Raw genomic sequence first — 12,001 nt, 5'->3', positions numbered from 1 at the left:
CCCGACACAAGGTCAAAGTCAACCTCAAACCAGGACCCCGACACAAGGTCAAAGTCAACCTCAAACCAGGACCCCGACACAAGGTCAAAGTCAACCGCAAACCAGGACACCGACACAATTTCAAAGTCAACCTCAAACCAGGACACCAACACAAGGTCAAAGTCAACCCCAAACCAATACACCACCACAGGGTCAAAGTCAACCTGAGACCAGGACACAATCACAAATTCACAGTCAATCCCAAACTAGGACACCAACACAAGGTCAAAGTCAACCCCAAACCAATACACCACCACAGGGTCAAAGTCAACCTGAGACCAGGACACAATCACAAATTCACAGTCAATCCCAAACTAGGACACCAACACAAGGTCAAAGTCAACCCCAAACGAAAACACCATCACAAATTCAGAGCCAACTTCAGAGCAGAACGCCAACGCAAATTCTGAGTCAATTTCAGACCAGTAAACCAACACACATTCTGAGTCAACCACTGACTAGAGCACCAACACCAGGTCAAAGCCAACCCCTAACTAGGATGCCAACACAAGGTCACTTTCAACTCCAAACTAGGACACCATTGCAAATTCAGAGTCAGCCTGAGGCCAGGACACCAACACAAGGTCATAGTGAACCCCAGCCTAGGAGCCCAAACCAAAGTCAAACTCAACCCCAGGCAAGGACTTCAGCACAAGTACAGAGTCCTTTACAGACCAGGGCCCCAGCCCAACTGCAGAGTAAACACCAGACCAGAACTCCAGCCCAACCTCAGACTCAACCCCAGACAAAGCTCCCCACACATAACCAGAGCCAACCACAGACCAGAGCTCAACCAACCCCTCACCTGCAGTCTGGCCAGCAGGTGCTGCCTCAAACTCATATGAGACACACCTCGCAGCACAATCTCCCAACTTCATATAGACCCTTACCCAGTCAGTCTCACACCCAGTCCAGGCCACCAGTTACCCAGTCCCAAATACCAACGCACTTTCAAGGCTTTCCAGCCCAGTTACATCCACAGTCTCCCTCTCAGCTCTCAAGGCTGCATGCCCAGAACCTCTTTCCTCACCGAACATCATCTTCCATTCAAACCCAGCCCAACCTTGTCCCAGCACAGCAGAACCAGTGTGAACAGCCCCAGGACCTGAGCACCACACGACAGACCCAAGAAAGCCAGGTCCCAAGAAGAGAGGCCAGCCTGGAGGGCATCAGGATGGAGGGGAGAGGGGAGCTGGTCACAGCGTCAGAGAACAAAGAGGTTTTAGGAAGTGACAGAGGGTCAAACAGCACATCAAGGCCTTCCAGCTCTGTGCAACCTGGACCTCCTGGAGCAGCAGGATCCAGCCTTGTGCCTGGAGCAGATGGTAGGGCTCGCCTGAGGTTGGAGCCAGAGGCAGCAGATGACAACAAAGAGCTCAGAGACATTGTCCCACAGTCCTCTGTCCCCTGTCCCAGCTGTGAGGAAACTGTAGAGTCACGAACTGCCGTCAGTGAAAGAGTCAGCTGATTGGTTGGTCATGTGAAAGGCAAGCTGATTGGCAATCTCATGGACTGAGTCACCAGACGGAGGACTTTGGCCAGGCGGACGAAGGAGGTGTTTGGATCTTACTTTGGACAGAATTTAGTAGGACTGTCTCAGCCTCTATTCTTGGATCCTGTCCCGGAGGCCTTGTAAAGTCAACTTGTCACTGAAGGACTCATTGAGATTTGAATGATAGTGTCTTTTTATAGAGAAAAAAATCAGAAGAAAAGGAAAAAAAAAATCAAAAAAAGAGTGTGTATATAATCTAAAGGCAGCTGTTGCATCCTGCTAGTCTCCGTAGGGAGGAGGAGAGTAGTATGGAACTAAAAACCGATGCTTAACAACACATTACTCTGTTAAGATGTTGCTTCCGGAATATAACCTGTTTTTTTTTTATTTAGTAGTTGATTGTTTTGTCTTTGTTATACAGCTTTAAAAGTTATATGAACCATGGCCCTGACTCTAACACGGACCATGTTGACTGACAGTCCCTCCCTCAAACCTGTCCACTGATAGTCTATAGGCAATGTGCAGTGACAGTTTGCACCTTAAATCGGTTTCCTTGGAAGTGTCTTCATTCATTACCTTTAATGTTTGACATGACATTTAAAGTAAGCAGATGTTTGTTTTAGCGTTTTCAGTTTTATGTGGTAAAGTTCTCAGTCTGCTTCCAGATTTCCTCACACCTGCAGTGGATGTGGAACGATCTGGAACCCGACTTTGCACGGTCAAAGGGAAGCTGCTTATTGGTGTTTCACCATTTACAATTAAGCCAGTTCTTCCAGGATTTTTCCTAAACTGGTCTTTATGAACGTTTTTTGTTTCTCTCATGTTTTGTTCCTAATGTAAGCACTTTTTATATCAAACCAAACCCGCGCCTACGGTAGCTTTATTTGACTTCTTTTAATAATGAATGTGTGGGAAAGGACCCCTTCTTAACGTGTCTTTATGTCAGATGTCTGGAACAGTTTGCACATCTCAACTTTATACAATCAACTCCCTGCATGTCGCTCAGAGACCCTGCAGGCCTTCAACCGGAGCGGGGCCCGCGTACGTAGAGGCCGTCCTGGCTTAGGTTCAGATTCAGATGTAAGCAGGAAAGCGGTGCAGATGCAGACAGAACATACATCAGATGATCCTCAGTTCTGATCAGTGTCAGAATTTGTAGATGTCCTATCTGAGCCGAATTGTTAGATAGTTCTGAAATTTAGCCAGACCTAAAGTGAAGGCACTGATCCACAATAGAAAAAGCAAAAAAGACCAAAAAACCCCAAATAGTATTAATTTAACCTGGAAGTGTCACTAGGATTCACAAAACTAATGCAGCCTGACTCCATATTTTGTCATAGTCTATATCTTGTAATTGTGGCGCTAATATCAAGGCTTTTCATCCAATAATTGGTGTACTGATACCTTTAAAGTATTTTGGATATTTTTCTCATGACTTATCATTTCTCAGTGACTCAACCCCATTATGTAGCAGGTTCAAGTCTTGTTGGAGTGGTAAAATCAAGACACCACCAGTGTGATTTTCAAAGGTACATAGTCAAGTCATTTGACATTTTTCAAATATACAATCATTAACAATTGTTTTTAAAGTTGATACTCATTTGGTCATTTACATAGGTGGTAAAAAAGGACGTAGCTTACCACAGCTTAGCCAGTTAGCGCCTCCCACCAGAGTTATGAAAATAACGAAAAGTCCAAGATCCAGTGTGAAAAAATGCAAAAGAAAAAAAGAAATCTAAGTGGAATACGATTGAAATAGTCCTTATTGATACTGAAACTTGTGCTAGCAATGCTATTCTTAGCCTCTACAGTCTAAGTACAAACAATATTATAAATAGAGATAGATTGATTGGTTTATACCTTGATGGCTCAGTTTAGTCGCCATCTGGCTTTTTGATGATTCCTCGGTAGTGCCAGCAGATGGCGCCACATCTGTTTATTTCTGCTCAATGACTGTCTAGATGGACACTTGATGTATATTATCTTATTTTGTCAGGAGAAATTGGCTTTTGTCTTTTTTGGTAGAGGCATATAACTTGACTATGTACCTTAAGACTCCAGCGGACTCGAAACACGAGGAACAGCGAAAAATAAAATCCCACAAGTTGTAAAGGTCAGGCAAAGGCATGGTAGAAGATCTGTCAAGAATTCTGGATTTTTTTTCCTCAATTAAGCATTTCACAATGCCATAGTGCATAAGAGATGCTGACCAAAAAATATACAAATTCCTAAACAAGATTTGAAGGAAAAGGAATGTGAGAATACAGTAAAATATGGGGAAGATTGTAAAAAAATACCTCATTAATGACACCTGGTGTTTTAAAGGAAAAGTCGCTCATATTCAGAATTCAAACTTCTGAAAGTTCTTTAAATCTGAAATGATTCCATCCTGTTCAATAAATGATCAGTGTTTTTAATTCAGAGTCATTTCCATGTGAATGTGCTTTACTGGAGGCATCCATGTTTGTCAAAGAACACTACTGCCACCTACTGGTTAGTGACGTCATGGTGCGGTATCGGCTGTTGATCAAGTCCCAGTGCTGTATCTGGTGTTTGTCACAACGCGCTATTATCCAAGTCATCTTGAAAACATTCTTCTTCCAAATGTTGGCTACATATTACGGGTTTTTTCTCTGGCCAGAAGTTCGATGGCAAATCCTCCCTCTTCAAGTTGGCGATCCAACGACCAACCCGTCCGTGGAGGATCAGGAATCGGAAAGGTGGAATAACTCTTTATTTTTCACTTTTACCCGATGTATTCCAGCATCCAGCTGCCATGCACGTGGGCATTGTCAGTTTCACTATAGCTCTGGTGAATTTCAATGGTGAAGTCCTCTGGAAATCTTCAATAATTGTTGTTGATTGCAGATGTGTCTAGTAGTTCCCATTGATTTAGCTTGGAAAGCGGGGAGAATGGCGCTAGGCTAACCGCACCGTGACGTCACTGCTGGAAGATGGCAGGAGGGAGGGGCTACTATATTTGGGCAAAATTCATTAAAACACAGCGAAAGTATTAGTTTTAGGTATAAATAATGATCCAATGATCACTCCTTGCTGACCGGACTTTTCCTTTTAATGCCAGAGCCTTTTCTGGGAAGAAGGGTTGCTTTGCGGGTCTCAACTACGCCCTCTTCAGGTGGACTGCATGAAGCACAGCCACCTGAGAGAAAGGTCAGGCTATATTTCTACTAATTTCTCCCGGTCATGTCAGTTTAACTCCATCTACGGCTCCTGCTAAACTAAAATAAACGAGCATTCAGATCCAGAACCTTGGTGTGTCTGAAGGGTTAGAACATCAGGGTTGACTCTAACAGATGGGACATGATGTTATTTACTCCTGGACCCTCCTGTTAGGACTCAACCATCAGCCACTCTCTGTAGGGTCAGAAGGCCTCTACGCACGCGGCTCCACCTGCTCAGAGCAGCGGATCCATTAGCTGCAGAATCGTTCCTCTGAGACCGGACCCACTCCACAGGACGCCACCCGGCACAATCTACAGTATCCAGCCACCGTATTGCATGTTCCAGAGTTTAGTGCCTATATTGATAATAATAATAATATTGTGCGTCTTGCCAGAAGCCACCATGTCAGCCGAGCCATGTTGTGTTTCTAGACCTTAGTAGTGACGTGTGGTGACTTCATAGTTGCTAATATTGAGGATGAATATTCTGCTTTTTCTCCAGTTGGATTTCAGTGATACTCCAGAATACACTGTCGCTGTAGAAAAAATAGTTTTTACCTGTTTTCTTATTTTTCTTTCTAACTAAAACCATTTGTTGTCCCCTGATATGTTTGTGGTCTCAGTTTTTGACTCTTCTTCCTCACAGACACGCCTTCCTGCTCCTCAGCTTTTGCACATTTTAATTAAATTGTTGTTAACAAAACATAAAAAACTATATACAAATATCTATAGAAGATGTTTATATAAAAACGGCTGTAAGTAGATTATTCTTTCAGAAAATAACATTCCGTAAAAATTCAAAAAATATCCACTGGACTTGGTTTTCAAGATTTGAAGACGTTTCACCAGGAAGCTTTCTCAATTCAAATGTCTGGATCAGGATAAGACTCAAACTCACTGCGGATCCAGACATTTGAATTGAGAAAGCTTCCTGGTAAAACGTCTTCAAATCTTGAAAACCAAGTCCAGTGGATATTTTTTGAATTTTTACGAAATGACTACGACCTGGATGACTGAGAACCTTCATCAGCATATTCAGAAAATAACATTTAGATTAGGAGATGATTATTTTAAAAATCAGTATGATTCATTTCTCAATCGAATTCTAAATCATCCAGTTCTATAACGTTCTACTTGTTCTGTAGGAAAGTCCCAAGATTTTTCACAGAACTTTGGGTAGAGTCTGGTCCAGAACAAACTGATGCTCCTCATTGACCTCCTAGCAATGTCCCCTCTAATGTTCCATGTTTGTGGACGTTAATACGAGCACCATTAGTCCACTGAGGAACACTGTGAAGATAGCCCACACACCAATATTACATCTGTTAGAAATCCATAGAAAGTTACACGGCTTATTAAAGTGTCGTAACTGTTATATTCACTTCCCAGCCACTCTTTTCAAACTGGGCCCTTTAGACCAGTGAGGGTGTTTCCAGTCCAGGTGAGGATGTCTGTGATGAATTTGTTGCTGCTGAGCTTCAGAGAACATCTAAAGAACCTTTCTGAAGATGGAGAACAATCCTAACTTAAAAACTGATTTAAATCTCAGTTAACGTTTCCAACTCCATGAAAATCACCTTCATGGGCGGACATTGTCTTCAGTTCTGACATGACTTGTTTGACTTGATGGTTTTTGCCTTTTCTAGTGTGTTTTTATTTTGTAAACATTTAAATGGAACCTGCATTAAATTAGGCACCTAATTTAGTTTATTAATGTTCCTTTTTTAAGGGCAGTTTTGAATCCAACGCTAAAATAAAACTGGACCTTTTCATGTTGCTTCTCTTCCTCCAATCACGAATTGCGCTTCAGATCACGTGGTTCTGCTCAGCACCTCTTACAGGTGCGGTTGATACCGCTAATTGCCTTTTGAAGTCAGCACGCACCTTGAACATCAAACCGCCGCCGCGCACTGGCTGAGCTGAGGGCTCGTGAGGATGTCGCGTGCGGACGCAGAGCTGCTGCTGCTGCTTTGCAGCGCTTTGATTCCCAGAGGTGCTGCTGCTGCTTCTGGACCCATTTCAGGTTCGGACCCTGAACGCGGCAGGATGGAGCTGCAGCGGGTACAGAACCTCGCTGCGCAGCCGCGCTACGGAGGGTGCTGGGCACGCGCTTTGGAGCACCTGGACATGCGCTGCAAGGACATGACGTCAGAGAGCCAAAGCCGTGTGGCTCTGCTGTTCACCCACTGTCACCTGAGCAGGTAAGACGCAGCTGATCCCTCCCATCTCCTAAACAGAACCCGGGAGGATTCATGTTTGGCTGCTTTCTTTTTATTATTTATTTTTATTTTTTCCAGGGTTTTTAACTCAGTTTATTGCTATAGCTCCAAATCACATCATATCATCTAAAGTCACTTTCCAGTTCACCAGATCATCCAGACAGATTGATTCAAAGTTTTCCATCTAAAACTTTAAAATCTTTAAACCAGTCTAGAGCTGTTCCTTTAATTCTTGCAAAATATTCAAGTCTTTCTAAAATAATATTTTGATCAACTGGATCAAATGCAGCACTGAGATCCAACAGGACGAGCACAGATACAAGTCCATTATCTGAGGCCATGAGAATATCATTAGTGACTTTCACCAGAGAATCTTCACCAGCGTTTAATGCAATATGTCACCACAGGCTCCAAAGTATGAAGATGAGAATGTGTGGGACGGTTCACATTTTGAACAAAGCCAATAGTGTCTAAGATTCATTAAAGGCTGCATTTAAGCTATCGCCTTCAATGTCAGCATGGATGTTAAAGTCACCCACTATGATGACCCTGTCAGTTTTTAACTCCAAATCAGAAAGGAACTCTGATTTTCTGAAATGTCGTTTTGTGCAGACCTGTGGTGCTCTTCAACAGTACCAAGTCATTAAAGATGAGCTTTGCATCAAAAAGAACAATGAAACCTGGGCTGGGTTCTCCTAACGTCAGGAGAAACCTCTGGGAGGCTCAGGAGGAGACTGGTTCTGTTGGGCCGCTCAATCCGAGTCATTCAGCAGAACCATAACAGCCGCGTTCATTTCCAATCAACCCCAATGTTTTGTTTTTTTTTACTCGTATTTTCTGAAGTCAAAACATAAAACTCTGCAATAGGGTGACATCATCAGGTGAAGTTCCGCGTGGTACGGAACAGAGCGGGGGGAACATTTTATCATGTGGGCGAAAAGAAGAATTTTAGTTTTTCTTTATGAGACGTAAAATAATCTGGTTTTGTTTTAACTTGGTGAGAGTTAGTTTAGTGAAAGGAAAAAATCTGAAACACCCAAACTGTTCCGCATTTTTTGCAATTGTTGTGGTCAGTTGTGTTTATTATTTCTTGAGAGCAAAAAGTGGATTTGGGTCTTACTTCCTGTATTGTAATTTTTAATTGCTAGTTTTTTTAAATGTATTTTATTATGAAATTAAACTCAAAGGTCTGTTTAATAAAATGTCGCTTCCTAGTTTTGTGCCTGATATTTTCCTTGCCCTCAGGCCAAACTTCTAAAGGTTCTGCGTTTTTTGTCTGGCCTTCAGCTCAGGCAGGGATTTCCCATCATGCCCTGAGGGCTCGGAGGTCAGCAGGTGCACGGCTGGGATGGACGCTGTGGCGTTTAACACCTACACCGAGTTCTTCACTCACACGCACTCTATCTGCCACTTCCTGCAGTCTGAGGCCTGGCAGAGCCGAGCGGAGAACACCATGTACAGGTGAGCGGCGCTCCAAGCCCAGGGCTTCGTCTTACAGGTTCTAACAGGACCTTCAAGGTTATTTGGACTTTTTTACAGACGTTCAGTCATTTTGAAGGATTTTCATTGAGCACAATCTCCATGTTTTTGTTTTTTATAAAAACCTTTTTTACTTTGTTAGCTGTGGCTCAGATTTTGTTTGAGATTGTTTAACCATTACTCATTTAGTTTGGACATGTCCTAAATTGAGAAAAATATGGGACGAAATATTTGAGGCACTTAGAAAAGTATTTCAGAAAACTTTTAACAAAGATCCGGAGATAGTACTGCTGATTATTACCAAATGACATTACTGGAAGTGAAAAAATAAATACCTTCTACAAATATTACTGATCTCTTAAATGTATCACAGTTGGTTGAAGCTCAACCAGCCAACTTAAAAAATATGGATTTAAAAAGGTCTGGGAAATCTACCATATGGAACAAATAACCTAAAGTCGTAGGGAAGCGGCTGTTCCAACCGTTGCATTTCCGAAGTGTACCAATATGGCTAGATTTTAATTTGGTGACACACTTTAAAGCAGCATTCACTGCTGTGTTTGCCAAGCGATGTAGAACTGTTGTGCATAGACGGGCTTCATAGATATTGGTTTATAGCAAGCAGAGCTCATTGAACAGGATCCTCTGTGTGTTTCAGGCTGACTGAGACCTCAGCAGGCGTCGCTGAGCAGCTTCAGTCCACCAAGCAGATGGCTAAGGACCTGATGGAAGCCCAGACTTTGGCCTTACAGGCACAGAAAGAAATCCTGACCAACGGAGAGCAGCTCAAAGTCACCCTCCGAGACTCTACAGAGGGTAAACATTTACACCCCCACCCAGCGGGTCGGTTCACCCGCAGCCTGACAGACTGCACTCTGGTTATAATAACCAGTAGCATTATGTCCGTACTGGGTTAGAATAAACCAGGTTGTCCTCATTTGGGATTTTTCCAGTAGGAAGGATCAACTGGTTCCAGTCGTATTTTGTTCAGATAAAACTGATTATTTGAATGGAGAATGGCATCCCAATCATTTCAGTTTACCGATCATCGTCTGTTTCAGGTCTGCAGTCGGTGTTCTCAGACCTCAGCAGTGTCTCCAGGGAGCAGCAGGTGGCGCTGTCAGAGCTCTTCAACAGAATCTCCTTCATGCAGAGTTTCCTTCTCATGGAGGCTCACAGTCTGAGCTCCTGCTGCTACAACGCTGCTGCTCTCTGTACCTCCTACCTCATCACCTCCACCCCGCGCTCCTCCAGAGCCAGGTAGCTCCGCCTTCAGCAGGTCACTCTGCAGAAATGAAGTCCTCGTTTAATCAATCATGAACCAGTGGGTCCAAATTATCCCTCAAATCTTCCCTCATCTGATTCTTTAGCAGATGTACAAGCAGTACTAGTTTCCACCAGCAGGGGGAGCAGTTAGGCTATTTATTAAAGGTCTTCCTCATATTGGTGTAATGAAGTTTCCAATCAGTTTAACTAAAAAGATCCATAAACCTGTTTGATGTTAACCAGTAGAACATCTGCAGATTCATCCAGGAAGCGTGAAAATAAAGGAAGAGATGATAAAGATACAACAGAGAAGCTTTAATGTTTCTGTTGTGGTTGAACTGATGGATCTCTGGTTCGGATCCGTTTCTGGATTCAGTTCATGCTGACTTTAGTTTACTAAGTCTGCTGTTGAACCTCCAGTTTCTTCCCAGTTTCTCTCTATAGTTCATCAGGCAGCTCCAGGGTCACTGGACCTTCAGAAACAGATTGGTTTCTGGTGTCGCTGATCTGTGTTCAGGTTGGTGCTGCTGGGGTTGGTGTGCTTGAACTTCTACCTGGAGAAGAAGATCTACCAGTTTGTGCTAAGCTCCAGTCATCCGGAACACCTGCACATGGTCAGTGGTCTGAGCTGGACCTCATGGATGATCTAATAAAACATTAGCTGCCTCTGGTGTCGTTCGGCTGGATGTGCTTCAGCTTTTAGACGCGTCTCTGCTTGATGCTGATGGAGCTCCTCAGGAGGCAGACGGGTTCTGCAGAGTGAAGCAGAGACTGATCTAAAAGGTGAAGGACATCGGACCCTGAGGGCTGGAATAGATGTGATTTAAATGGTTTGTGAACATGTGGTTCAGATGTTTGGTCCTCATAAGACAATAAGAATCTAAAGAAGTGTGTGTTGGAAATGCTCCTAGATTAGAAAGACTTGACTAATCCTAAAAACGTCATTTACATATTTGACAGCTTCAGACGGTTGGATGGATCCAGGCCTAGACTGTTAATCAAGTTGTGTTTATATCAGATAATTTAACTACTGTAGACCGTCTAAAGCAAACTGCTGCAGACGCAGCAAAACTCGACTACGACCTGCTGTAGACTATGTGGCGTTTTTATTAAATCTTCTCTAAGCTATTAGCTCAGCCTAAACCCTCCTTTAATAAGCAGTATGCTTTAGCTGGGATCTTTGCAGAGTTCTCTAAATACTCAGTGTCATATTTTTCCTTCCAAAGACGATGAAGATGACTTTCTATCCTCTTTACTGTGTATTTTAACTTCCACTCATTCATTGCAAATAGCTGGTTTATCATAATCGTTCAGCAGTTCCAAAGCAAACCTCTAGGTGTTGCCAAAGAGGATGATGGAGGTTGTCGTGGTAACGGTTCCTCAGCGTAAACGCTTCCTGTTTGTCCAGGAGCTGGTCTCTGCGTACGTAGGCGTGCTGCGGCGTCTGTCGGCGAGCGTCGGCGTGTTTGTCCTGCTGCTGGCGTGTGTTCGCTACAGAGACCCCGTGCAGCAGAGCCTGCAGGTGCTGCAGCAGCTCAGAGAGACGCACAGAAACCTGCAGGAGGTGCTGCAGCGCGCAGGTGAGCCTCCAGGTGAGGTGAGATCTGCTGCTTCGGGGCTCCGGGTTACTGGAGCTTTTTTTGTTTTGTTTTCAGAGAGATTAACAGAGGAGAAGAAGAAGCTGGAGGACCATCAGCTCCACGTGGAGGTGAGGTGAGGTCAGCAGGAGACCACGCCTGAACACACCTTACTCACCTGCTGCTCGTTTTCCAGAAGAGCTCAGAGAGCAGAAGAGTGGTGAGCCTGAGGTGTAGAGAAGAAAAAGAAGAGGAGGAGTCCAACATGATGTCATCACCAGCTACAGACTCCTCCCCCCTGTCTCACCTGGCACCTTCAGGTCAGCTGACTGGAGAGGGTGGGGCAGAGTTATAGCAGGTCAGATATGGAAGAAAAACCGTCTCATTGGAATCTGCCTTTTTTTCTTTTTTACGCCGAATTTTGAAAACTGAGTTTCTGCTGGAAAATGTTTTGCAGGAGATTTTTTACCAGATAAAATCAGGAATGTGAGGAAGATTCCAATCAGTGTTTTTGTTTCATACAAGATGTTCTTCTGTTACTTCTTGGTGAAGGTGTCCGATCCATCGCCCGATTACGTCATAGCGTGGCGTCGAGGTCACGCTGCGACGGAAGCCTCCTCGTTATGCGGCCGACAAATGCGTCCTTCTTTTTGCCCGTTTTGAAGGACAGATCCGCTGTATCCTCTGTAGCCTTCGGTATCCCATGATTCATTGCGAGTCCAAGCAAGCCGGCTGCTCCGTGCTCAG

The 12,001-nt window shown here is 43.9% G+C and overlaps 3 protein-coding genes across 3 annotated transcripts in view; all 3 read left to right on the top strand.

Annotated features, from left to right (window-relative positions):
- The window catches only part of LOC107099240 (bromodomain-containing protein 4-like), a 12,566-nt gene extending 12,117 nt beyond the window's left edge, over positions 1–449 (top strand). The window contains exon 7 of the mRNA XM_015397298.1: positions 12–449. Within this exon, the coding sequence (XP_015252784.1) occupies positions 12–449 (438 nt within the window). The remainder of the gene's footprint in view (positions 1–11) is intronic.
- On the top strand, positions 8–3,966 carry LOC107099746 (pinin-like). Its single transcript, XM_015398004.1, has 2 exons — positions 8–263; positions 372–3,966. The coding sequence occupies exon 2, from the start codon at positions 539–541 to the stop codon at positions 1,505–1,507; it is 969 nt and encodes a 322-aa protein (XP_015253490.1). The 5' UTR covers positions 8–263; positions 372–538; the 3' UTR covers positions 1,508–3,966.
- A 2,682-nt stretch (positions 3,967–6,648) lies between these two features.
- On the top strand, positions 6,649–9,675 carry LOC107099231. The gene is made up of 4 exons (XM_015397286.1): positions 6,649–6,914; positions 8,220–8,393; positions 9,070–9,227; positions 9,473–9,675. Exons 1-4 carry the CDS (start codon positions 6,649–6,651, stop codon positions 9,673–9,675), a joined length of 801 nt encoding a protein of 266 aa, XP_015252772.1.
- The last annotated feature ends 2,326 nt before the right edge of the window (positions 9,676–12,001 follow it).

Source organism: Cyprinodon variegatus, unplaced genomic scaffold, assembly GCF_000732505.1.
Source record: "Cyprinodon variegatus isolate N-32 unplaced genomic scaffold, C_variegatus-1.0 Scaffold28, whole genome shotgun sequence".
NCBI lineage: Eukaryota > Metazoa > Chordata > Actinopteri > Cyprinodontiformes > Cyprinodontidae > Cyprinodon > Cyprinodon variegatus.
This window is presented reverse-complemented; position numbering and strand designations above follow the sequence as displayed.